We start from the raw sequence: 25497 nt of genomic DNA, 5'->3' as shown, positions 1-25497 counted from the left end.
GAAAATAGACGTGAAAAGATCAAAATACCTTTATTATTTTAACAATTAAAATTTTTCGGCGAAATTGGCCGGAGTGACCAAAATTGACAAAAATTGCAGAGTTAAGGTACTAAATTGACACTTTTAAAAATCAAGGACTAAAATTAACAAGACCCCTATAGTCATAGGATCAAAATTGAAATTTTCTCTAATCTTATATATTGTATTCTAAAATTTAATCATCCCAATTATAACATTTCCTAATTAATCCTCCAACTAATATTGTGACCCAAATAATCCTCCCACTAATCAGTCATTATTATTAATTTCTTAGAATAATATTTAATTACCATTCAAATATTTTTTTATTGGATTTTCATATTAAAAATTGTATAATTTGATGTTGTAAAGTTAAATATTATAATGTATTCATATTCTAACGATAATCTTATTTTGAGTTAATAAATTGAAATAAGATTTGATACATATAATATTATTATAATGATCTCATACTGGGATCACACCTTTTGTACGTAAGATGTTGCAAAAGAACTTTATCCATTGTTGACTGTTGAATTTGTGGGTGTCACGAGACCTATATTTTTTTATTATTATTATTATTTTTTTGGTAATTCTCTTTTCTTTCTTTGTATAAATTAATTAACGTTTCAAAATTTTTTGGTAACATAATTATCAGTTCAATTAAGATTTGATACATATAATATTACTCCCTCTGTCACATTTATCTATGCTATTTACTATTTATTGGTAAAATCAACTCTTTATTCTTTGTTTATTTATTTTATTTATTTTTAAATTTGATTTTTTGTGTTTAATAGTACTTTTAATGTAGTTTCTAAATATATACATTTTGTATACTAATACTAAACTTAATATTATGAAAATAGTTAATTTCTAAAATGTCCTCCGACTATGACCTTTTCTCAAATTGGTTACTTGACTTTTAATTGCATCCAAAGTGGTCCCCCGATTATTGAATTTTAAACTAAAATGGCCTACGTTAGCTTTGATGTTAAATGGGTGTTAAAATGAAGGGCAAAATGGACAATTTATATTGTTTGTTGTTTAGACCTTTGACCCATTTAAAAAAAAAAAAAAAAAAAAAAAAACATGACCAGCTGATTTCTTCACCGCCAAACAATTACCCCAAATTCCCAAATTAAACAATAAACCTATTTTTCCCTTCTTCCCAACGAAACGATTCTACCAAATTGCGACCGACACGAAAAAAAAATTAATAAATAGGACAGTTTTGAAAAGGGAAAAATAGATTTATTGTTTCATGTCGGTCGCAATTTGGCAGAACCGTTTCATTGGAAAAAGGAGAAAATAGGTGTATTGTTTAATTTGGGGATTTGGGGTAATTGTTTCGCAGGGAAAAAATCAGCTGGTAAAGTTTTTTTTTTTTTTTTTTTTTTTTTTTTTTTTGAGAAAAAGAGCTGGTCAAAGGTCTAAACAACAAACAATATAAATTATCTCTTTTGTCCTTCATTTTAACACCCACTTGACACCAAAGCTAATGGAGGACCATTTTGACTTAAAATTCAATAGTCAGAGGACCACTTTGGGTGCAATTAAAAGTCAAAGAACCAATTTGGAAAAAGGCCCTAGTCGGATGACCATTTTAAAAATTAACTCTTATAAAAAATTGAATTAAAAATAATTCTAGTCAAGCCTCGTTAATTGAATCAGACACATAAAATGAAACGGAGAGAGTATTATCTTTTGAGAAGTAAGAATTTTTTTTATATATTTGTTGGGAAATCTTCACCCCTATTCCAAAGCATAATATAGCTTTAGTGGGATTCATGATGAGATTGCAAGAGAAGTTTATGGTTCTAAAGAATAAACTTTTTAAAAAGAAGAAGAAAAAAAGTGGGGTTTTCTTGTCACTTTCTAGATGATTTATTGGAAAAGAGATTTCGGATTGAAATTGAGGCAATCCAGTAAGCAATTGATGCATCAGAACAAGAAACAGAAGAAATTTAAGGCAGACCAAAAGTCAAAAATGTCATTTGAAGTGAAAGAAATATATGGACCCAACATTTTTTTTTTCCCTTTTTCTTTCTTATTTTTTCTCAAAGATCCATCATCACTTCTTCACAAATGAAGAACTAGTTATATATATATATATATATATATATATATATATATATATATATATATATATATATATATATATATATATATGGCAATTCAATCAGCACAAACATGTCGTTAATCTGCTAAAAATGTTAAATGTTTTTTTTTCAGGTTCATGGATAAATTTAGAGCTTATTCGAATTCGATAGCTTAATTGTTATCTTCAAATAGTTTAATGACTTATTTGTACACTAGTTTTACACGCGCATTGCGCGAATGAGTTAATGCATGCCCAAAGTTTATAATAATATTTGAAAGTATATCAATGCAACATATTATATATGAGAAGTTCATGCATAAGTAATTTAATGTCCAATTTATTTATTTAAATATGTAATTCATAGTATATGAATACAATGTAATATATGAGATTCATTGTAATTATTACTAAACTTTTTTTTAAATAGTAATCAAGTATTTTTGTTGCAAAGGGTTCTAATATACTTAATGAGTGCACATATATACAAGATTAATGAATGAATCAACATTACCAGTATCAACCATTATTGTTGAATAAATTATTATGGATAAAGAAATTCCTAATTTCAGAATTTAGATGAAGTAGTAAAAATTTAAATTTTTTAATTATAATGTAACCCAAAGATATTGGACGATTAGTAAATATGATGTAACCCATAGATCAAAATGCTAAAGAAAATATTTGGTTATTCAACAGTTTGAAGAAACAATTTGTTCCAAGCCACTGAAAATACAAACATTGCAATTTACAATGTTTTCACTTAGTGTTTTTGTGAATGATTTCCCCAAAACACCTCTATATATTTTTTTTTTTTTTTAAAAAGAGTTAAAACGGTAGAGCCATTTTGACTCCTCAAATAACAAGAGCTAGTTTCGCTGGCTCACTGCTTGCCCATCAACGAATGGAATTTTTTATTTTTAAATTGGAGCCTTAAGGCTCATTTTATAAGAATAGGAGCCTAAGGCTCCCATGCCACTTTTCCCACCAATGTGGGAAAAGTGACAAAACTAAGGAGTAAGAACTGCCGAACCTTCGGCTTCCCATATGTTTTTTTTTTTAATTTTATTTCTTTTATTAAATTACTATTATTTTTATTTTTTAAAAACAATAATAATAATAATAATAATAATAATAATAATAATTATTATTATTATTATTATTAAATATATGTATACCCTTAAGTCATTTTACATGTTAATTTAAACAGCTAATTTTTTCAAATATCTTTTTACCAACCGTTGATATAATTCGCTGGTCAAATCCGCTAACGCTAACCGCTAGCTGCTGATTGCATGCTAAATAAGGGCATTGCGAGATAGCTTCCCACTTCAATTTGTTGTGTGGTTTAAATACTTTCTTTGTCAACAAATCCCTCAAGTAGTTAATATGATTAGCTTTATTATGTTTTTTTTTTTTTTAATTTTTTCATGGTATTAATAAAATACTTGGTAAATAAATATATAGCATTATTTTGTATTATAACTTTGATATTTAATTATAAAATAGTGCACAAAAAAAAGATAATAGACAATATGTAGTGAATATAATTAATTGATGAATTTGAATGTAAAGAATTTTTACATTGGAGAAAAATAAAGACAATATAACTAATGAAATTATTTCTCTTAATTAATTTATTGATAATGAATAATTTTTTTTTTTGAATAAAAACATTATAGGGACAATGTAGCGAATATAATCAATTGATGAATTTGAATGTAAAGAATTTTTATATTGGAGAAAAATAAAGACAATATATATATAACTAATGAAATTATTTCTCTTATTTAATTTATTGATAATGAATAATTTTTTTTGAATAAAGGAATTGTAGACACATCATTCTAAATTAAAGAAATGTATATGTATTATTTTTTGTTGTAGCTACTAAATTATTATTTAATTTAATAAAAGTAAAATAGAGTACTAATTATGCCAACTTTGATTGGGATGTGGTTCAAACCTAAGACCTTTCTTATTGAAATCAATGAGTAAGTTAACTAACAAAAATTTACGGAGATGATAAAACGAAAAAGTTAACGGATAATCATATAATTAAGAATAAATTAAAAAATCTAAAAAAAAAATTAAAATTTAATTAATCTGAGTCATTCATTTAATTAAAAAAAAATTTAACCATCACTTTTTCTATCCATTATAAGTCTAATTCTCTTTAACTCTTATTAATATAGTTTTTTTTTTGAAAGGCTCTTATTAATATAGTATTTTCCCTTTTTTTTTTTACCTCCTCATTCTTACTTTTTGTTATCTGTAAGTTGCAAATTGCAATTAATATGTGCTTTTGAGCCGAAAGCTGCCCTTCTTTGACAAGAATAACTTTTGATTTTTTTTTTTTTTTTTTTTTTTTTTTACTAACATATGATTTTTTAAACTCTTACCCTAACATGTAATTTCTCTCATTCTCTTATAAACTATTTTAATCGAACGATAAAATTCTATACGAGTAAATTATTTAGCAGTGATACGATAAAATTTAAACAGATAACTAATTGTAAGTCCTGTATATAAAAATAAGAATAACTAATAATAAAATTGTTGTATAAGTCTTGTGGCAAACAAATAAGAATAAGTCTTGTATAAGATTGTCCAATGTAAGATGTGCAATACTTTTTAGTTAAAATGTAATACGTTTTATAATTTTATAAAAAAAAAGTATTAAATTTTATTTAAAAAGTATCATACGTCTCACGTGAGACGGTGTCACACAAAACTTACTAACAAATAAAAGTTAAGAATACATGTAATGATACAATTTTTTTTTTTTTTAAGTAACTAAATATCACAATGTCACAATAATAAATGACTGAAAATGAAATTGTTACGAGCGAGTAGGAATCATTCTATGCATGTTACTCTTTTCAAACATTGTCCCTTTTTCTTTTTATTTTAATTCTGACCATTTAAAAATTTCAGAATGTCCAACACTAATTTCATTCATTTCACATTGGCTTTCTAGCCCTTTGCTTGCGGGTCAACTTTAGTAAAATATATACTCCTAAAAGAATGTCCTAATCTACTAGATTTTGTGCTTTTGTGCCGAACTATTGTACTAAATAAATATAATATGATTGCACTGTACGTTTTTAGAATTTGTAACATTTTTTTAGTCTATTTCTTGGGACTAATTTAAGGAGCAATAATAATGTTAGTTTTAGACCGGCCAGATTGAATGGTTGTTTTGTTGTATCTATCATTTCTGCTAGATTATAAAGTAAAGGCTTTAACCTAACAATTCTTGAACATAAATTATGTTTCTAAGTACATGTACAAGAATTGAATTGATCATAATTCTTTATCAATTTTAGAGAAGAATTATAGTGAAATTTACAAATTGTTCACTATTTGATGATGAATTGATGGATTCAACCTCCGATCCATTACTGTATTTGCTAGCCTTAAGTGATATAAATTATTAGGATAAAGTACTTACATTACGGCAAAAGATATTGACTTTGTTTGGTAAATGATTGTTAGCTGTATTTCTTTTATGAAAAAATTGTTTGGAGTAGCTTTTTAAATTTTAGCATTTTGGAGTTGTAAAAAGCTAATTAACCAAATACTTATATTGATATTTTAACTAAATCGAACAATTAATAGTGGTCAAATAAGTCAAAATTGACCTATAGGCCAATTTTTTACCAAACAGGGCCACAGTTAGTAGCAAATGTTAGCGTTTTGTACAAAGTAGGACTTCAAAGGCTAGCAAAGTACACACCAAAACTATATCTAGCATGTCAGGAAAGACCTCAAAGAGTGACAAAACACCCCCTTATTGATTTTAAGATACCTATGTTCTTAGGAATCAACCAGAAACTTCAGCTGATTAAGTTAGAAAAACCTTATGCCATCTCATTCAATCGTTATACCCTTCACCACGGCGCACATAGCATTGTGCGTCGATTGGTTACGGAGAAATAAAAAAATGGATTCGTATTCACACACTGTTGCAAAAATCGGGCCTAGACGCCGATTAATCGCTCTAGGCGCCCTAGGCGGTCCCCAGGCGCCTAGAGGGCGCCTAGCGATTTTTGCAACCTTGTATTCACATACATAAGAGTTATATAAGAAGAAGAAAAATCTTTGATTTATCTTTGAAAAAGGGGAACTAGACTTCTTTGGAGTAATGAAAATATTAAAATTGCAATACTCGTGGAGAAAGAATCGTAAGAGATGCAAAGAAGAAGCGTCTTTCACCAAATAGTGAAGAGTTTGAACCAAGATTTCCAGATGAGGGGGGTAGGGTATTAGTATATCTAATACATAATTTAAATGTGAGAAATTGTCCTCTAAAAAAGGAAATATTAAATGAATTGATCGTAAATTTTGAGATTTTAATATCTTTTTGTGCTCTAATATGAATCGTAAAGAAAACGGAATTTCCACAATAAAAGCAACCCCCCTCTGATAGCCGTCGCGCCTCCCAATTATAAGTTAGTAGGGAGTTGACTTGATTATGTGTTTTTTTTTAATACAATTATGTGTATTTGTTTATACAATTATGTGTATTTTTTTTATAGAGTTATGTGTATTTGTTTATACAATTATGTGTATTTGTTTATACAATTATGTACTTTCATGTATATAATTATGTGTATTTGTTTATACAATTATGTACATTTTTTAACATGATTTTTTTTTTTAAGAAAAATTAACCGCCAACACTAGGTAGCAAAATTTCAAAAAATAATAATAATATGAAACGACGTCGTTTTGCATCGGGGCGCACACAATGCAGTGCGCACCCTAGTGCACAATATATGCCCATCTCATTCATATCCAATTGGTGAGTAACATATACTTTTAAATATTTGTATCAATCATCACGAAGTGTATAGTAATCAAATTGAAGTTTGATGGCGGATATCCAGGAAATTAAATTCCTTGCAATCCCATGATGATCTGCAATATATCCAAATGGGATACTACATGTCTACACGGAAAAGGTCAACCATTGCAAAAGAACAAAAAAAAAATGTTCAATTCAATTTAAACGGCTACATTTTCTGACACATATAAATGCTATCAAATTGTGTATATATATAGTACCTCACACGTAAAAACTAGCTGGTCTACAATTGACACATAAAAATACTCGATTTCCCTGTCCTGCCTGCGGAATTAAGAATTACAACCTTTTAATAACATGCAAAACAGTGTCATACTTTCTAGATGTATGTGCCGTCTACCATCTCCGTGTTAAGACTATTATTCTTTGTGGGTTACTTTTCATGTTTGATTAGTAAACTATTATACAAGATTCAAATTTGTTCGGTGCATACCCTCAAGTAATAGTTGTGAGTTTTTCTTGTCATAACAAAATAAAAGTTATATTATTATTGATGAGGACATAGAATTCCAGGGGCCATTTTATTGTAAAAGTTAGTATTGATGATGAGGACATGAGACCTTGGAGACCCATTTTATTGGGGAAATGTTAGTTCAAATTAGGTGTCCATTTTTATTGCTAAGGAAAGAATGAGGAAGCAAATTAAACAAAAGAGGTACTGCTAGAAGGTTCAAACCCACAACCTCCAACTTAACAACACAAGCACCAACTACCCAAGCTACTCAGATTTCATATACTAAAAATCATGATGTTCTAGTTAGTTGTGTGAAGATCGATGACATCCCGATAGTGGGAGACACGTGTATGGCCAAGATTGAATCGATGACGTACATTTGTCAATAATCCGCTAGGCCCTCCACACTCTAAATAAACACCATTATTCCCTCCTTACTACATCATCCCTTGATTCACTCAATCCCCTGATCAAGTATAATGAGACAAGGAATATGCTCTAATTAGGGTGGTGTAGATGGTTTCCGTCAAATAAGTTGAACAATACAAACTAGTACAAGTGATAAGTGATGAAAGATGCTCCAAAACACAAGATTGAAGGACAACAATAATATATCCAATTAGCTATGGTAGCCGTAGCTCAACTAGTTTGGCAGTTATAAGTTTCAGAAAGTTGTGTTGACCAGCATTATTCCTCTGGACTAGTTAAGTTTGAGTTTATTTTTAAAAAGCAACCTAATCCTAAATGTGAAAAACTAACTTACAATTCCAATTATATAGGCTAATTGTCTTGCCTTATAATCCTAGCTAACAACTTTCTATTGTGATCCTTGTTAAAGATTATAGTCTATATATCCATTAGAGCAAAGATTAATCATTTGGTACTTTCTCATTCTTTAAATTTTTAAGAAAATGTTTTTAAGAAATATGTTTGATGAAAATAATTGTACTGGAAAAAATTAATTAACATGTTTGATTTGTTTAAACTTCAATTCACTAGGAAAATTTTTATAATCTCTAATATATCATTTTAATATACGAATATTTAAATAAACATAACAATTAATTGGAATTTTAATAAAATTACTTGTAAATTAATAAATCATATTTCAAAAAATTATTGTTTGTAACAAGAATTTTCAAAATAAAAAACAATATGTATGTATAAAAAGATCACAAAGTCATCAAATTAATTAAGTATCCAAAAGTTAAAATAATCAAGTTTTTTATAACATACTCAATATATACACAGACACACAAGTATTCCATCGTTATGTAATGAATCATATTACAAATTAAATTACAAAAATCTTTAACTGCGTACCAGAATGTACATTTTTTTTTAATAAACAATGTGTAATTGTGGGAGAAGACAAATTTCTTATATTTATAAGAAAATTTTAGTTTGATGCCAAAAATGATAAATACGTTAAATAAATTTAATAGATTTTCATTCACCTGGAAAAAAGAATCTTACCAAAATGTGATTCTCATCAACCCGAACTTGAGTACTAAACATAAAAATAATTATTAAAAAAAAAAAAAAAAAAAAAAAAAAAAAAACTCAAACTTTCCTAGGTAGCCATCGACATCCTGCGGTTACGTCAACCACTAGCGGTTTAATATTCTTGTCTTCTAAATTCAATGAAAGTTTCTCGTTTACTCGTCTCCTGGTTCACACGGCACCATAGCCCGGACCTATCTATAATTCCTCGCTATAAATTCCCCCATCTCACCACACACCAACTCGCAGATACACAAACACCACCACTCCGATCCTTACAACAAAACACCCAACAACATCCTCCATCGCCGCAGATTACAACCTTAATTAGCTTGTAGCTACCCAGGCCAAACATGATGTCTCCCTCCAAAACCACTACCACCTTTTTCATCGTAGCGCTCCTCCTCCTCTTCACACTATCCTCTGCTTCTCGCCCTCTCCCCGAGTCTCATGAGGCCACCACCCTCAACAAAACCCAACACCAGGTGTGTATAATGATACTTTCCGTGTTACTAAATTGAAAGATGTGTTCTGTTTCAACTAAACTGATAGTTAAACTACGAGTTTATGCGTGCTTTCGTATTGAACTTTAATTTCATTTTGGTGGTTTGGTACGTGCAGGTGATGATTGAGAAAGAGGAGAGCTGCAAAGGGGTTGGGGAAGAAGAGTGTCTGATGCGGAGGACTCTGGCGGCTCACCTTGACTACATCTACACGCAGAAGGAAAACAAACCTTAAAATTCACGCAGGCCGGCCTGGAGATCATATCATACCTTAACCACTGATTAAGAAACAGTGTTTATTATTTGATCTGTTTCTTAATTATGTGTTTTTTTCTATGAATATGGTGGGGCGTCTGCTATATATATATATATATATCTCAGCTCATGCATATGTGATATGTAACCACTCAGTTAAATTACTACTTATAATCGCCTTGAATGTGTGTTCAAAAGCTTCTGTTTCAGTTTTTGATCGTGCCCAGATTGTACTGGCCTTACGTTAAGTTTGATTCAATTTTCTTATATATATACGAAAAATCGAAATCATTATTTGAGGATGTATGATTGGTAAATCTGGTTGCTATGTAATAGTTAGCTTATATTATATAATAAGTATGGAGAATGTTTATATACCTACTTTCACTTTTTCTTGTGCAATACTATAAAATAAGATAAGATTACAAATAATGTTCAGATGAGCAGAATCATAACTGACTAGCTTAGCTTACGTTTAGTTATTGAACTTGTCAACTCATCTAAATGAACCTCGTAAATGAAAATCTTATCTCATGAACATGTGGTGGCCTGGTCAAGGAATATTGTGTAGAAAAATGTCTTTATCTACAAACTTAATAAATAAATCAATAATGCATGTGGCGATGATAGTAATTAAAATAATACTCCCTCCTTAACATTTTATTTGTCTAGTTCGATTGATAAGACTTGACTGAAGTTATTTTTAATTCAATTTTTTATAATATTAAGTTTTGTATTAATTTACAAAATTTATATATTTAGAATCTATACTAAAAGTACTATTACACACAAAAAAATCAAATTCAAAAATAAATAAAAAAAATACTTAAAAAAAATAAAGAAGAAAGAGTTAATTTGACCAATAAATAGAAAATAAGACAGATAAGATGGACAAGATAAGATAGACAAAGGAAGTATATCAAAGTACAGTGTTAAACTCCAAGTCAAATTTGAAAGTTTAATTTTTAAGTTGATGTAACATGTGATGTACAAGTTATTTAATTTGATGTTAGTTCTGTTGAACTTTTTGTGTTATATATATATATATATATATATATATATATATATATATATATATATATATATATATAGGCGGGTTCAGGTGCGGCAGTGTCTTACGGTGCGATTATTTTTTACGGTGCGGCAACACCAATAGTTCACCAAATATGCACCATCAACGTTAGGAAATACACCACACAAAACAGAGTAAACAGAGCCCTGCATCACCAAACACACACCATTAGGTGTGAGTAAAAACACCATACACTGTTCGGAAATACACTATTGGGGGTGGTGAGTTATATGGTGTTTTTTTTTGAGTCTGTGGTGTATTTTGTGATGTTTTATTACATTTCATTGGGGTGTGTTTTTATTACACTGTTGGTGCATATTGTTAACATTGTTGGTGTATTCTGGAATTTGACCGCACCGCCGCACCGTAAGACCCCGCCGCATATGAGCGCTCTTCTATATATATATATATATATATATATATATATATATATATATATATATATATATATATATATATATATATATATATATATATATATATATATATATATATATATATATATATATATATCATGATTGACAAAGTGCTATCATTTTATCCACCTCTACCCGACATCAAATATTTATCATTTTGTAAATTTTAATTAAAGATTATATTATTATGAGAAGTGTGGAGAATTTTATTTATATTTTTAAAAATAAATTTTCATATAAATTAAAATAAACTTATATTCTAAAAATAATTTATATTGATAAAATATTAATAATAACAATTAAAATTTAAAATGTTTATTTATTCGTATTTATAGTTTTTTAATAATTAAAATATTTAATTTTTACTTTAAAATATAATTATTTAAAATTTTGCTAATGTTTTTTATTTAAATAAACTAGGTCACATATATTTTAAAAAAAAAATTAAAATATGCTAACTGTTACAAAATTTACAAACACAAATAAATTGAAAGTTTAAAATGTTAATCATCATGATTAATTTTTTCTATGAATATAATTTTTTTTTTTAATTTTAGTTCGTTTTAATCTGTATGGAACTTTATTTTTAAATATAAATAAAATTATCTACATCTCTAATAATAAGATAATCTTTAATTAAAATTTGCATAACAATGATTAATTATATTGGATGTTTAGTAGAGGTGGAAAAAATGATAACATTTTAATGAGATAAAGGATTCAAAAATAAAATAAAATAACAGATAATATGATGTAATAGGTAGACATTTGCCACCACAATTTCTCAATTAGCAAAATGGACATATATAAACTAAGAACCCCTATATGGAGTCAAATTACTTATTGTACCGCTAGTATTGACCTGGTTCGTGATAGACGAAAATGTTCTTAGATCATTCTTGGAATCATCGCAACGGAGCACCACTCGATCGGTTCGTCGTAGGTCACCCTGTCGACCTACAGTGCGACGCACACCGCAAGTTGGAAAGTTTAGCTTACACTACAAGTAAAGGAAGCCCACTAACGTATGCAAGTAGGGCGGCGGACAACTTGAAGTAATAACAGCTCTGTTACCTTGGACAGTCAACCTACATGTAGCCGCGGGGACTATTTGACCAAGCCAACAAGAGTGCACCATGTTAGGCCACTTGCATGTGGAGGCATTAAATGTATAGCTGACTTACTTAGTATAAATAGGAGGGTCTTCCCCCTCACTTGTTATATTCAGTAATCTCTAACATCACACCATGATTTACCCTACATTGCAATCTACTTCTCTTGTAACTTGTTACTTGTAATACAACATTTCCTTGGACCGCTCAATCGTTACCCGGTAGACCGACTGACCGACTGACCAACCAATCGAACACCCTCTTTTACTTGTTCACATCATTCATAGCGTAATCGTAACTCCCAGTTCCATTTACGCTATCACATAGCGCAAATTAAAGTGCAGCAGGCAGTACGTTGATTAATTACAGTAAACAGCGCCACTACAAGGAGAGCGACAGGCTTATGGCCGGGTACGGCGTGGTAGTTGGCGGTTGAGCCTGCTGCATATACATATAATATATGCAACATACATTATAAATACATAATACAAGCCGGGGCGGGGTCCAGGGACCAGTAGACCGCCATTCATCGATCAGCAACGCCGTAATATGGCAGACACCCGTAAAGACGGTGGGGAGTTACGGCGGTTTTTATGAACGAACTACTGATCTGAGACGTCGCCGGCCCCATTCGATCGATATTTTCTGGCGCAGCATAATCATACACGTACCCTCGTGATTATTTATTGCATGATGCTTACGCATGAAGCACGTACAGACGTTTTTCACATGACCATATGTATGCACGCCGTAGGTTATCGCCACATATATAGGGCCGCTGTCCTTTCACTGCTTAATTGCGTGCTAAATTAAATTTTGAATATAATTAATTCAATTCCGTCGGAATCGGGATATCTGTATGTATAGTATGTATCACCTTGTGAGGGCCGGCACTCATGTATGCATTTCATCATCTCTATGTCTGCATTTGCTTTTATTAGATATATGTTGGATGGTTTGTTTCTACGAGGGTTGGAGTGGTGTGGCGAATTGAGAATGATTACAAAGAGAATCAAATATTTTCTTGATGCATGCGAAAATAAGTGATTTTTTTTTTTTTTAGTGACAAAGGAAACGGGCAATTACTATTTGAGAGTGTGAGCGGTAATCATTTCTTGTGATGTAAAAGGTTATAAAGTGGTAAATCAGTTTTAGTTGTTCATAACAGACATACTCAAATCAAGAAGGCTACTAGACCGCCTCGTTAGGAGTTGAACTTATATCCTTGTTATTAAATTAATTATCTTATCAATTTAGTTGGGGTACGGTTGTGGCAGGCATAATTTGGTTATATATGTAATATGAGGGAGCTAAAAAGATTTATACTCTCTTGTCACACAACCATAATTAATTTGTTAGACAAAAAAAAAGAAGAAGATGAGTTAGTTATTGGCCACAAATTAAACTTTGGTGGCATTTTCAACATTGCTTCATTCTTGTTATAAGTGCATGACTACCTTTGGTTATTTTGGTGGAACCCCACAAGGATTTGTCACAAAATTTGTAAGTAATCATATCAAAGTTTATGTGTAAAAATATTTATTCACATGACAAACTGTACTCTTTTAGAATGTGCAATTTTTGCTAGCCATATGACAAAACCGATGGGATGTCGTCAATGGATTTTTCACTGATCCCCGAAATGACAAATTAAATGTAGGAAAAATTAAAGTTGTGCACTATAGTGGTAATTTTCATAGTTATGCATCAATACTGAAAATGTTATCAAATTCATGTGATTAGAAGTGAGAAATTAAAAATGTAGCCGTTCGACTAACAATCAATTGACATGTAATAAGTAAAAATAAAATGAGTATACATTCCCTTTTGGTTGAGCTTATCGTATGTAATCTTTCTACACTTGTGAATAGTGGTTGTAAATTTTTTTCATTTGTCAATTTAATTTGATGATTTAAGAGAGAGAGAATCGTACCAATTTATAATTGTCGGCAGTATGCAAAGTAATATTCAATGGATGACTCCAATGTGGTCTACAAATTGAATACGGAAGATCAGATAATGTATATAAATTTCTAGCATGAACTTTTGGTAGTTGGTGGATGTTCAAAATATTAATGTTATTGCAAGTCAAGTTCACGTGCACATATGTGAACTAACATTATTTAACATTCAACAATTAGATTAAGAATGAATTGTGATTCCCCAAGATTTTGTCACCACTAATATAACATAAAGAAATAGATTTTGAGTTTAGATGGACAAAATGTGGGTTGGTGAGTGGAGACTGGATACAATTGGTGGTGGTGCATCGCAGCCTAATTCCTAGACCAGATCAGACATTCTTTTTCTTAAAAGAGGTGACAAAGTGAGTGAAGTATAATTCTTGTGTACTTAAATGTTATGAATTTAATTTACGTAAAAAACTTATTAGTCAAGTCCATTGTGATTTACCTCTTCTGTATAACTAGCGAACTATTATTCAGGAGTAGAATTTTCTCCGTAGTAATCAGAGTTCCACTTCCATACCTTTAATTTGTATATATTATTGTTTATTGTTTATGGCACTATGTTTTTCTTTTGGGAGTAATATTATTGGATTATTATGCAAAAATACATAACTTATGGGGATCCAATTAGGAATATGGGCTTTCTACATCCATGAAGGTTAGCCCAATTCTAGCCATCATTTATTCATCTAGACTCCACCAAACCAGTACTATAACCCAGGTCCCAGGCCTACCAGTCCATCAACATTTCAATCCAAATATGTTACAACAATCTTTTTATTAGACTATTTATTAGACTATCAATCATTATACAGTGAATCATGATTTACATAACCAATGGTTAAAACAACGCCACTTCCTTTAATAAAAAGAAATGTGAGTCATTATGTTTGTTACGTTATGCGGCGCGTTGAGTTTTATTTTTTATTTTGTTTTTGGTGATGTTTTAATGAAATTATATTGTGTATAAAATACAATTGAATAATAAATCTCACATATTGAGTATAAATTGTCAAATGAAATTAAGCTATAGTTGAATTAAAATGATATCATATTGGTGTTGTAATGAAACTACAATGTGTATAAAATAAAATTAAATAATGAGAAAAATTGTTACATACATAGATCATAAGAAATTTGCCTTCTACCATTATTAATGAAAAAAAAAACTCCATGTGGAGGAGTATTCAATTTTTGGGGGAAGAGAATTCAGTATTGTCTTTTTTTTTTTTTTTTCGTATTTATCTTTCTTGAAAACATTGTTCTTCATCTTCTCGCTCACAGGCTCTTTCAAACTCATCAAATTTTCTTTTGCTTGCAAATCAAGATACTAAAAAGAATTAGTTATTAAACCACGTTTTGATAAGCACCATACGTAAATACAGGTTGTTGTAACATAGAGACATCAGCAACCTACGCGACAAATCTCAAATCGAGATTATCCAAAGACCAAAGTTGCTCGGTTGATATTTATGTTGTAAATTGAGAATGAAGATTTATGATTGAGTCTTGAGAGTTGTAGTATTTCACCTAATATAATGATCTTATTCTGAACATTATATACTAATCCTCCTATCTAAGAGGTCATTAAGTTATTATGATTTGTCTTTCTATAATTTTATGAAACAGAAAGCTCTAAGAACCAAAATATTTCGCCTTTTGAGAATGAGATGGATTGAATCGGAAATTACTGGCCCAAACCAGAAGAAAGTCGTCGATCCGATCCAAATTCTCAACCCGACAATTCAGCCCAAAAACACGGATACGAGTATACGACACGACACCAAACATGCACCACGTGCATACCGACACAGATTCTTGCCACGCGGTCCCTTCGCGAAACTGCGAGCCGCCGCAACTAGCCAGCCATATGCCAAATCGTTTCGCCACGTCACATTTAACCCCGCCTGCGTTTGCCACATTTCACGGCGGCTGCATCCCTTCCCACCTATCCTAATCACTCCTGTCCACATATTTGGACATATCCTATGATTAATCATTTAACTTCGGAGTCATTAACAATATCTTAAGATTTAGGTACATGTTTATAATGATTGCTGATGCATATTTACACCAGGATAACTCACTCCATTACTCCACTGACAGATCATTATATAAATATAAAGAATTAATAATGGTTTGACTATAGAATTCTATATATATCTGTTCTGTCGTTCTCTCGGGTTTCCTATTCTCTCTCTCTCTGTCTCTCTGCTAACAAAGAAGTTTCAAGACCCAAACTTAATTAGCTTCTTCTCTGCAAAGCCAAAGCTGCTTTCTTCCCGGCTAGGTAATCATTTCTACGTGAAAAAAATCCCAGTTTTTGTTTGGTTTAATTTATTAATATTCATCCCCCAGAAATAAATTTTTTCTTTGGTTTTTCAAGAAAGTATGAAAGATTTGAATTGGGACGACATTGAAATTTAAGACTGTTATAATAATTAGCTGCTACTTTTGATATCTCTTTTAGCTAAAGCATCCATCTTTCTTTCTCCGATTCAATAGCAAATGATGCCATAATTGTTTCATGCTCCATATATAGCTGCTATGTTCAATTCATTCATATTAATATTTCTGGTTCTGGCCTGGGTTGGATAGCAACATCTGAAGCTCTATAATCTGAGGAAATGGAGATTGGTTACAAGCCGTATGTTGATCCGGCAGTGGAATCACTCATAGAAAGAATCCACCCTCCCAGGTTAATTTTCATTCAAATTAAAAACATCATTAATTAATTTCTGCAACTAATTAAATCAATAATCGTCAACTGTTAGTCATGGTTTTCTGGACTTAATTTCAGGGTTTGCATTGACAATGATACATGCCCAGACTGCACGCTTGTGAAGGTCTCTATCTGTTTCTTTGTTTATGCTTTTCCAAGTTTTTTTTTTTTAAATTGTTTTTTTTCTCTAAGATAATAATACATATGGTCAATATTGGTGGACGGATGACGCCAAAGATCTCTAAGTTAACAGCTCATTTTAGTTTGTATATATGTTTCTGAGTTTTTGCTGAAACTGAAAACAACTAAGCAAGTTGAGGGTGTTTGCATTGTAATAGTGGCACTCTACTGTGCATATATTCATCAACCTTAATTAATATTTGCCAGATGGGAGCTGAGTATGCACCCGTTGTCTTAACCTTGTTGTATTTTATATATATATATATATATATATATATATATATATATATATATATATATATATATATATTATTTATTAATTTTTACTACTTGGTACTTGTTGATTAAGCAATGAGCATTTACCTAGTTCCTGTCCTTTTCTTGGGGGCCCTAGAGTGAATGATTGCATTTCTTATGTGGGGTGTTGAGCATATATATAATATATAAATGTAAATGCATGTATAGTCTCTATTAAATTAATTAAGGGTTAGTTGAGAAGAAACGAGATAGGAAATCATCATTTTCATTTGGGTTGTTTTATGGTGGCAGGTTGACAGTGCAAATAAGCATGGGATATTGCTGGAGATGGTCCAAGTTTTGACAGATCTTGATCTCCTCATTTCCAAGTCTTATATTTGCTCTGATGGTGGTTGGTTAATGGATGGTTGGTGTTAGTTCTCTCTCTTTCTTTTATGTATGAACAAAAGGATTTTTCAAAAACATGAAATACTACTTGTCTAGCTTATCTGTATAACTAGTTTGTGTTTGACAAGGGAAACTCACAGCATTATAGGATAGTCTGCACTGAGTAAACCCTTCTAATTCACCACCCTGACTAACTTGGCCGAAATAATTTTGGGTGGCAGTATTCCACGTGAAGGACAGACTGGGCTGCAAAATTACTGACGAAAGACTTATCCGTTACATTCAACAGGTTCGTATGTTGTTGTCTGTTTTTTTCTGCCATGTCCTAATAAAAAGTAAAAACCTCAGAGAATTACATTGTATGTGATCATATCGAAATGCTTAATTATTTGTGGAACAGTCCATTGGTGAAAGTAAAATGGGGTCGAGGGAGGACCGGGACGGGCCCTGTATCGGCCGAGATGTTAGGCCCTGGCACGTCTTGACAAACCACACGGCCCTGGAAATGACCACAGCAGACCGACCAGGACTCATGTCTGAGATATCAGCCGTGCTTGCAGAGACGGGATGCCACATTTCTGCAGCCGTGGCGTGGACGCACAACGCCCGAGCAGCCTGCATTCTCTACGTGGACGACCACTCCACCGACCCCTCCCAGCTGCCACACCTTCTGTCCCAGCTAGAGAACGTCCTCGACGCCCATCACTGCAGTGGGGGGAGCAGGAGTGTGAGGCTGTCGGAGGCCGGGTCTGGGCAGACGCATACCGAGAGGCGGCTGCACCAGTTGCTAGCCGGGGACAGCCACTACGAGCAATGCTGTTCTGCTCCTGATAGTGGTAATAACGGTGACGATGATGGAAGGTGTTACAGGAAAAGAAGCTGCACCAGTGAAACATACATAAAAATTGAGAACTGTGAAGAGAGAGGCTACTCCATAGTTACCATAAGAAGTGGAGACCGACCCAAGTTGCTGTTTGACACCATCTGTGCTCTAACAGACATGCATTATGTTGTTTTCCATGCTTCCATTAGCTCCCATGACTCCAAATCCTTCCAGGTAAAAGCTCTTATGTTCATAGTTGGGTGACAAAGGAAAACCTAAATCAGTCACTACCAGATGGTGTGTACTGAGTAAACGCTGTCTTATAACCCTAGCTAACAAAGAAAACCAGCTTAGGTTTCTCAGAGCTGGCAAGCTCAACCTAAGAAAACCAATAGACCGCTCATTTTGAGAGTCAAATTTATAACTTTGTAGTTACTAATAAGTCCAACAATCTAACTAACTTAGCTGGAGTTGTCCCTCTCTTATGTTAATAGTCGAATTTATTTTTTAAATATACTTTATAATTGTGTATATGCATGCCTAAAAACATCAGGAATATTATATAAGGCACAAGGATGGATGGACTCTGAATTCCGAAATTGAAAGGCACAGACTGACTCAATGTCTGATTGCAGCAACGGAGAGGAGAATTTCTCATGTAAGTTTCCATTTATTCAACCTTTTAGTTCTATGGTGACTGAATATTAACTATATATTATATCTTCAGGGTTTGAGACTAGACGTTTGCACACAGAACCGATTAGGCCTATTATCAGACATCACAAGGGTGTTCCGTGAGAACGGTCTGTCCATAACCATGGCCGAGATTGGAACCCGAGGCGACAGGGCAGTAGGCACATTCTATTTAAAAGATTCCTCAGGGCAGACTGTCAAACCAGAAACATTAGAATCCCTGAGAAAAGAAATAATCGGCGGTACTGTTCTGGTGGTTCACAATAAGTCATCCGGCAGGCTTAGTCAGACAACCTCGTCCAGTGGTGGAAAACCTGGGTTTTCGCTAGGAGGATTGATATGGGCACAGGTTGAGAAATTCTCCAGCCACTATTTCAGACCCATAAAATACTAAATGCAACATATCGGCTTCTATCTGTAATTAATTAGCGTATATATATCCCATGTAAATAGCTTTACAGCATAGGATAATTATATTTTTAGTACACGTTAAACACGTTTAGAGGTGTAATATTATGTTCAAGTAAAACAGTGGAACTTTTATTAGTGGTCCTGTCTTGTTACATTCTATCATGCGTCGCCATGCAAACATAAAGAAAGTAGTAGTAATTTGGTAAAGGTTATTTAATCATATGGATTATAAATCATCTTAATTCATAATCTCCCCATGTGATTAAATCAGCTTTGCCAACAACTATCATAATAACAAAACATAACCAATCTAACTGCTTGGAAACCTTAAAAAAAAAAAAAAAAAAAACATGATATTTAATATGAACGAAGAGGAAAACCCGCAACCACACTTGCCTATAGGGACGACAGTGTTCCAGGGCTGGGAAGAATGGATGCCCAGTGTGCAAGGGAAGAAGGCGAGAGAGGCCCGAACCCAATCGGGCTAAACGCCCAGAGTTGACTAAACCCGTCACCCGAAAAACCGGGCGATAGAATCGGAGGGATGTCTCGAGCTCCCTCATGTAGCGTTGTTTCGGATCTGATTATCTGGTGTTCACTCAACGCATTATTATTATGACTACATTTTCTGGGCTTGAGATTGAGAGGAGGAGGAGCCACTTCCTGCAAACGCCTAGCTGGGTTGTTGGATTGGAACCCAGGCGCGGTCGTCAACATTTGGACAGTTTCCTTAAACTTCTCAGCTTCCACCTTGTAAATCTTGGGTGGTGTTCGTGGGAATGGAGCTATTGGGAGCTTATTAGTCATGTGTTTCGGAACTCTACCATGGATTGATCTTGAGGATTCATATGAAGAAGGCTGTGGTTTGGTTCCTCCTTTCCCTTTGCCTTCAGGATAATACGAGGAGGAAGAAGAAGATGAAGAAGAAGTAGTAGCATATGAATGTGACTCCATAGTAATTATTAATTAGTTTGTCTTTCACTCTAGGTATTATATAAGATGTATGCACTACTATCTGTTTCTACATATTATATTAATTTAAAGATTGCACGATAAATGGTTATATAAACTTATAAAGTAAAAGGAAGGGAGCTTCTAGGAAATCAGAAGGACAATAATTTAAGTATCTTACATTACGGATATAGTTTAGACTATGATATAATATTACCTAAAATTTCTATGGGTTATGTTATTGTTGTTTGTCCATAACGGCGGCTAAATGCCCCTCTTGCCTCTATATGTATGTGCTGACGTCAATTGCTCATGTTTGACCTTTTGATTTTGTTGCTTCAATTATTTCCTTTGTTGTTTTAATAATCTTCCGTTTCAATTTCTGCACACTTTTAATTAATATCATTATTTTTTCGTTCTGTACTCATGCTGGATTCTAACGGGTTACAAATTTACAACCCACCACACATATACAACTAAAAAAAATAAAAAGATATAATAATTGAACTATATATTTATGTTTTTTATATGTTCAAAAAATAAGAACAAGAAAAAATTATATTAACTCTAATTTTATAATTTTTTTTAATATTTCAACTTAGTACGTTAAAGAATTGAATCAGAATAGCAGTCATATCTACTCGTAGAAGAAGGCACTAACAGTAACCCTTTATTCTTCTAGATACCAATTACTATACCCATTTGAATTGAAGCTTCATTAGGTTCGATCCAATTTCAATGTGTTTATTGAAATCTTATTTCTCCAAGCGTTACTCAATAATATTCTAAAATGAAATAATTATTTGTTTAATACGTACGTAGTGTATCCTGGGCAGAAACATGATTGCTTGTTATCTGTGAACTAGCAGCCAGAGGCTTAATTGACCTTTAATTTGGTGCTGATTGGAGGTTGGACACCAACTATTATGTCTTCAATAGTCTGACTATATCAAATCCTATCTTTTATATATAATAACAAAGAAAGAAGATTACATGTTCCTTTCAGCCGCCTTTCAATAGTAACCTTGATTCATTGGCTGCCACTATTTTAATTTATTTCTTAATTTCTTTTCTTCTTTTAGCTAGTAATATCACATTAGGTTTGGGCCATCAGAGGCTACCAGACCTGGAAGTTTGTTGGCCATGCATTGAGGATTAATAATTTTGTTGATTGGTTTTACATCCAAAGTCAACTCATGTGCGGGATTGATGAGAGCGGAATATATACTCATCACTTGATAAAGGTAAATTGTCATCCCTAAATTTGTTATTATTGTGTTGTTATATATCTTCTTCAAATTCCTATTAATAATGTGAATTCTTCGGCTTATGCATTTTTATCTCATATATATATATATATATATATATATATATATATATATATATATACAACTAACGGTATCGTAGTTTTTGGTTGGATAGAAGGGATTATGATGGAAATGAATTTTAATTCCATGGGAAAGAATAATGTGGAAATAAAATAAGAATTTAAATTCATGTGTTTGGTTTGCAGGAATAGAATTACTTGAAATTTCAATTCCAATGTTTGGTATACATGGAAGTTGAAGGGAATAAGTAGTATAAAGTTCAAAATGCTCATACTTATTATTATTATTTTAAAACACTCATGATTCTTTACAAAGTAATATTTGTTCTATATTATTATTATTATTATTATTATTATTATTATTATTATTATTATTATTATTATTATTATTAGGGAAAATTGCACTTTTCATCCCTAAGTTATATGGTAATTGTAGAATTCGTCCCTAAGTGTTGGTCATGCTCACTTTTTGTCCCTAAGTTATCATTGGCGTTGCACTTTTCGGCCCTGAGTTATAAGGTAATTGTAGGATTCATCTCTAAGTGTTGGTCATGTTCACTTTCCGTCCCTAAGTTATCATTGACGTTGCACTTTTCGTCCCTGAGTTATACTAAAATTACAAATTTCGCCCATAATCACTACTACATAAATGGTATACTACGTCACTTTTTAAATAACCGTTGTCTAATATATTGTGTTATACACTTATACTACGTCACTTAATAGACGACGGTTGTTTAAATAACTACCTATATAGTTGACGACATACACGGCAGTTTTTTAACCACCGTATATAGTTAACATACACGACGATTTCCAAAACCGTCGTAGAAAGTGTATATTTACAATGGCAGTCACTTACACGCGCGACACTTCGAAAACTGTCGTGTATGTGTAAAAAAACCGCTGGTGGTTATTTAAAGTGTATGACGTAAAAAAAATTAATTAAGTTATATACGACGGTTATATAAAAACCCGTTGTCTATTAAATGACGTAGTATAACAAAATATATAAGGCGGTGGTTATTTAAAAAACATCTGTCTATTAAGTGAGTAGTATACCATTTATGTAGTAGTGATTAGGGACGAAAATTGCAATTTTAGTATAACTCAGGGACGAAAAGTGCAACGCAAATGATAACTTAGGGACGCAAAGTGAGCATAAACAACACTTGGGGACAAATTCTACAATTACTCTATAACTCAGGGACGAAAAGTGCAACACCAATGATAACTTAGGGACGAAAATTGAGCATGACCAACACTCAGGGACAAATTCTACAATTATCCTATAACTTAGGGACGAAAAATACAATTTTCCCTTATTATTATTATTATTATTATTATTATTATTATTATTATTATTATTATTATTATTATTATTATTATTAAATGACAAGCTAGCTAAGTATCTCTTGGAACCATATGCATATTCAAGAGAAAAAAAAAAAGAACATATTCAAATACCACTCATTTACCGTATCTCTTGAATTATTGGACATATTGTAATTAATTTTCATGCAACCGATAGGGTTATGTTAGACATCAATTTTATGTTAATTAAAAAAAGATGGATAATTTTATCTCAATGTTATCTTCTTTTTTTTTTTCTCTTCATAAAAATCACGGAATTGAAATACTGGGGGGGGGGGGGGTGTGGGAGCATGAGATTGTAATTTCATGAAAATGAAGGAACTGCAATTCCCTCTAATCAAACGAAGGAATTTACTTAACTTCGAAATTGGGTGGGAATTAAGTGGAAATAGAATTGTAATTCCTTCCAACCAAATGTCCCATAAGAGGCCGTTGAAGGTATGTAAGTGATATTTATTGAATTGAACTCAATGTAACTAACCTCATTCAATTCAAAGGTTTTGTGGTTCGAGAGGTGATGTTTGATAGGAAGTAACTAATTACATAGCGTGGTGTTTGTAAAATGGCTTATCAGTCAAAGTCTAATTTGTTTGACCAATTTTAGCTTGTTTGACTAGTCAAACACTCAAACAACTAATATGAATATATGATAAACAATTTTTTGTTTTAGTTTATGATGCCAATAAGTTGAAAATGAAAAAAATAAAATAAAATTATTTTGAATATTTTATTAATATATCAGTTTATTACATTTTTGTTTTAAAAGTCTAATTATCATTAATAGTTGTTGATTATTGTAGTGTTTATATTTATTTAATTTTTATTTAAATTTACATTTTTAATATTATTAGAGGTTGCATAGCAATGCAATTTGGTCTTTCAATAGCTGTAATGTATAGGATATATATTAATTAACTCCATCAAACCCTAATATATTGTTTTTAAATCCCCCAGATATTTGAAAACCTCAAACTTATTTTATGCAACTTGCTTGCATGAAGTCACATATGTATTTTATTGTGCGAGTATTAATTAATTAGGGTTTGAGGATTTTTAAAATTTTAATCAAGTAGAGAGAAAATATGATTTCCAATAATGGGAATATATTATCTTCTTCTTCTTTGGGATTTTTATACAATTCAAGTCATTTCATACAATTTTTTGTTAATAATAACCGCGTGCCCAAATAATGATAACAACTCAAGACTGATTATATATAAATGTTACATTTCATATTGATAGTGTTTATCAAATATTAACGATAACACTGATGAGCTAAGGATACCTTTTGAGGACCTGCATATGCTTGCAGCTTACCCAAGAATTTATAAGCACAAGTTATTATGTAAATATTTAGACAAAAGCTTAAGATGCGAGTGATCTGAATCATTTTTTTTTACAAACATGTGGATCTTTACTATAAACAAGTTCTGTAGAACCTATAAGGGCCATGCCCAAAGATGTGCACCGAGAATTTTAACAAGGAAAAATGAAAAAGTACCAGTGACGATTTTATAAATAGATATTATATTGTAATATATTGATTAGTACTTAAAATAAACAAAAATTTACATGGATCATTTATGTGAAACAGTTGCAACTTGCAACTAGGCCACATGTTTTGCGTCGTGGATGTTTATGTTGGCACGCACTTCAATAATAATGGACGTTGAATTTCTGGGTGAGCACGTTGCAGTAATGGAGCTGTCTAACTTTCACTAATTTCCAACGCCCCATGCCATGGACCACTTTTTCGTGCAAAAGATAAAAACATAATCGCTAGAAGGAGGGCTTGAACCTCCGACCTTGTGGTTAACAGCCACACGCTCTAACCAACTGAGCTATTCCAGCTTCTTGTTAAATTACTAATCCTAGAAATATATAACGGATATACGGCTGTAAGCTACTAAACGCAGTATCAGGAGACAACTAGAGAGGGATTCGATAAAAACATTTTTTGAGAAATGGTTCAGGTCATTGTTAGAGAAATTCATATAATTGCGCAGCGAAAGCATCAATCACTTTTTTTTAATTTTACGTTTAAAGAGGGAGTTGAATAATTTTACTCTTGAAGTATACTTTAGCAAAAATAAATCCCTA

At 31.8% G+C, this 25497-nt stretch overlaps 3 protein-coding genes and 1 non-coding gene across 7 annotated transcripts; 2 read left to right on the top strand and 2 right to left on the bottom strand.

The window, feature by feature from the left end:
- The first annotated feature begins 9176 nt into the window (after nucleotides 1-9176).
- LOC109188789 (phytosulfokines-like) lies at nucleotides 9177-10085 on the top strand. The gene is made up of 2 exons (XM_019339413.1): nucleotides 9177-9431; nucleotides 9568-10085. Exons 1-2 carry the CDS (start codon nucleotides 9300-9302, stop codon nucleotides 9682-9684), a joined length of 249 nt encoding a protein of 82 aa, XP_019194958.1. The 5' UTR covers nucleotides 9177-9299; the 3' UTR covers nucleotides 9685-10085.
- Nucleotides 10086-16467: 6382 nt separating this feature from the next.
- LOC109188780 (ACT domain-containing protein ACR1-like) lies at nucleotides 16468-19882 on the top strand. 4 transcript variants are annotated; one of them, XM_019339398.1, is made up of 8 exons: nucleotides 16468-16561; nucleotides 16896-16969; nucleotides 17072-17117; nucleotides 17723-17837; nucleotides 18040-18107; nucleotides 18219-18875; nucleotides 19195-19299; nucleotides 19369-19882. In XM_019339398.1, the coding sequence occupies exons 2-8, from the start codon at nucleotides 16899-16901 to the stop codon at nucleotides 19726-19728; spliced, it is 1422 nt and encodes a 473-aa protein (XP_019194943.1). In that variant the 5' UTR covers nucleotides 16468-16561; nucleotides 16896-16898; the 3' UTR covers nucleotides 19729-19882. The 4 variants fall into 4 exon arrangements, with proteins under 4 accessions (XP_019194943.1, XP_019194941.1, XP_019194944.1 ...); XM_019339396.1 differs by having other exon boundaries at nucleotides 16491-16561; nucleotides 16852-16969; nucleotides 19369-19880; XM_019339397.1 differs by having other exon boundaries at nucleotides 16545-16561; nucleotides 16870-16969.
- Nucleotides 19883-20141: 259 nt separating this feature from the next.
- On the bottom strand, nucleotides 20142-20699 carry LOC109188837. Its single transcript, XM_019339473.1, has one exon. The coding sequence runs from the start codon at nucleotides 20697-20699 to the stop codon at nucleotides 20142-20144; it is 558 nt and encodes a 185-aa protein (XP_019195018.1).
- A 4475-nt stretch (nucleotides 20700-25174) lies between these two features.
- Nucleotides 25175-25248, bottom strand: TRNAN-GUU. Its single transcript has one exon. It is a non-coding gene; the product is annotated as a tRNA-Asn (tRNA).
- Between the last annotated feature and the right edge of the window lie 249 nt (nucleotides 25249-25497).

The sequence above is a fragment of the Ipomoea nil genome, unplaced genomic scaffold, assembly GCF_001879475.1.
Source record: "Ipomoea nil cultivar Tokyo-kokei standard unplaced genomic scaffold, Asagao_1.1 scaffold1509, whole genome shotgun sequence".
NCBI classification, from domain to species: domain Eukaryota; kingdom Viridiplantae; phylum Streptophyta; class Magnoliopsida; order Solanales; family Convolvulaceae; genus Ipomoea; species Ipomoea nil.
Note: the sequence above shows the minus strand (reverse complement) of the source record. Positions and strands in the feature narration are given on the sequence as shown.

Coding starts and splice junctions, on each gene's coding strand:
- LOC109188837 (XM_019339473.1), bottom strand. CDS start 20,699: ATGGAGTCACATTCATATGCTACTACTTCTTCTTCATCTTCTTCTTCC.
- LOC109188789 (XM_019339413.1), top strand. CDS start 9,300: ATGATGTCTCCCTCCAAAACCACTACCACCTTTTTCATCGTAGCGCTC. Junction 9,432..9,567: donor TCAACAAAACCCAACACCAG/GTGTGTATAATG, acceptor TGGTACGTGCAG/GTGATGATTGAGAAAGAGGA.
- LOC109188780 (XM_019339398.1), top strand. CDS start 16,899: ATGGAGATTGGTTACAAGCCGTATGTTGATCCGGCAGTGGAATCACTC. Junction 16,970..17,071: donor GAAAGAATCCACCCTCCCAG/GTTAATTTTCAT, acceptor ACTTAATTTCAG/GGTTTGCATTGACAATGATA. Junction 17,838..18,039: donor TGGTGGTTGGTTAATGGATG/GTTGGTGTTAGT, acceptor TTTGGGTGGCAG/TATTCCACGTGAAGGACAGA.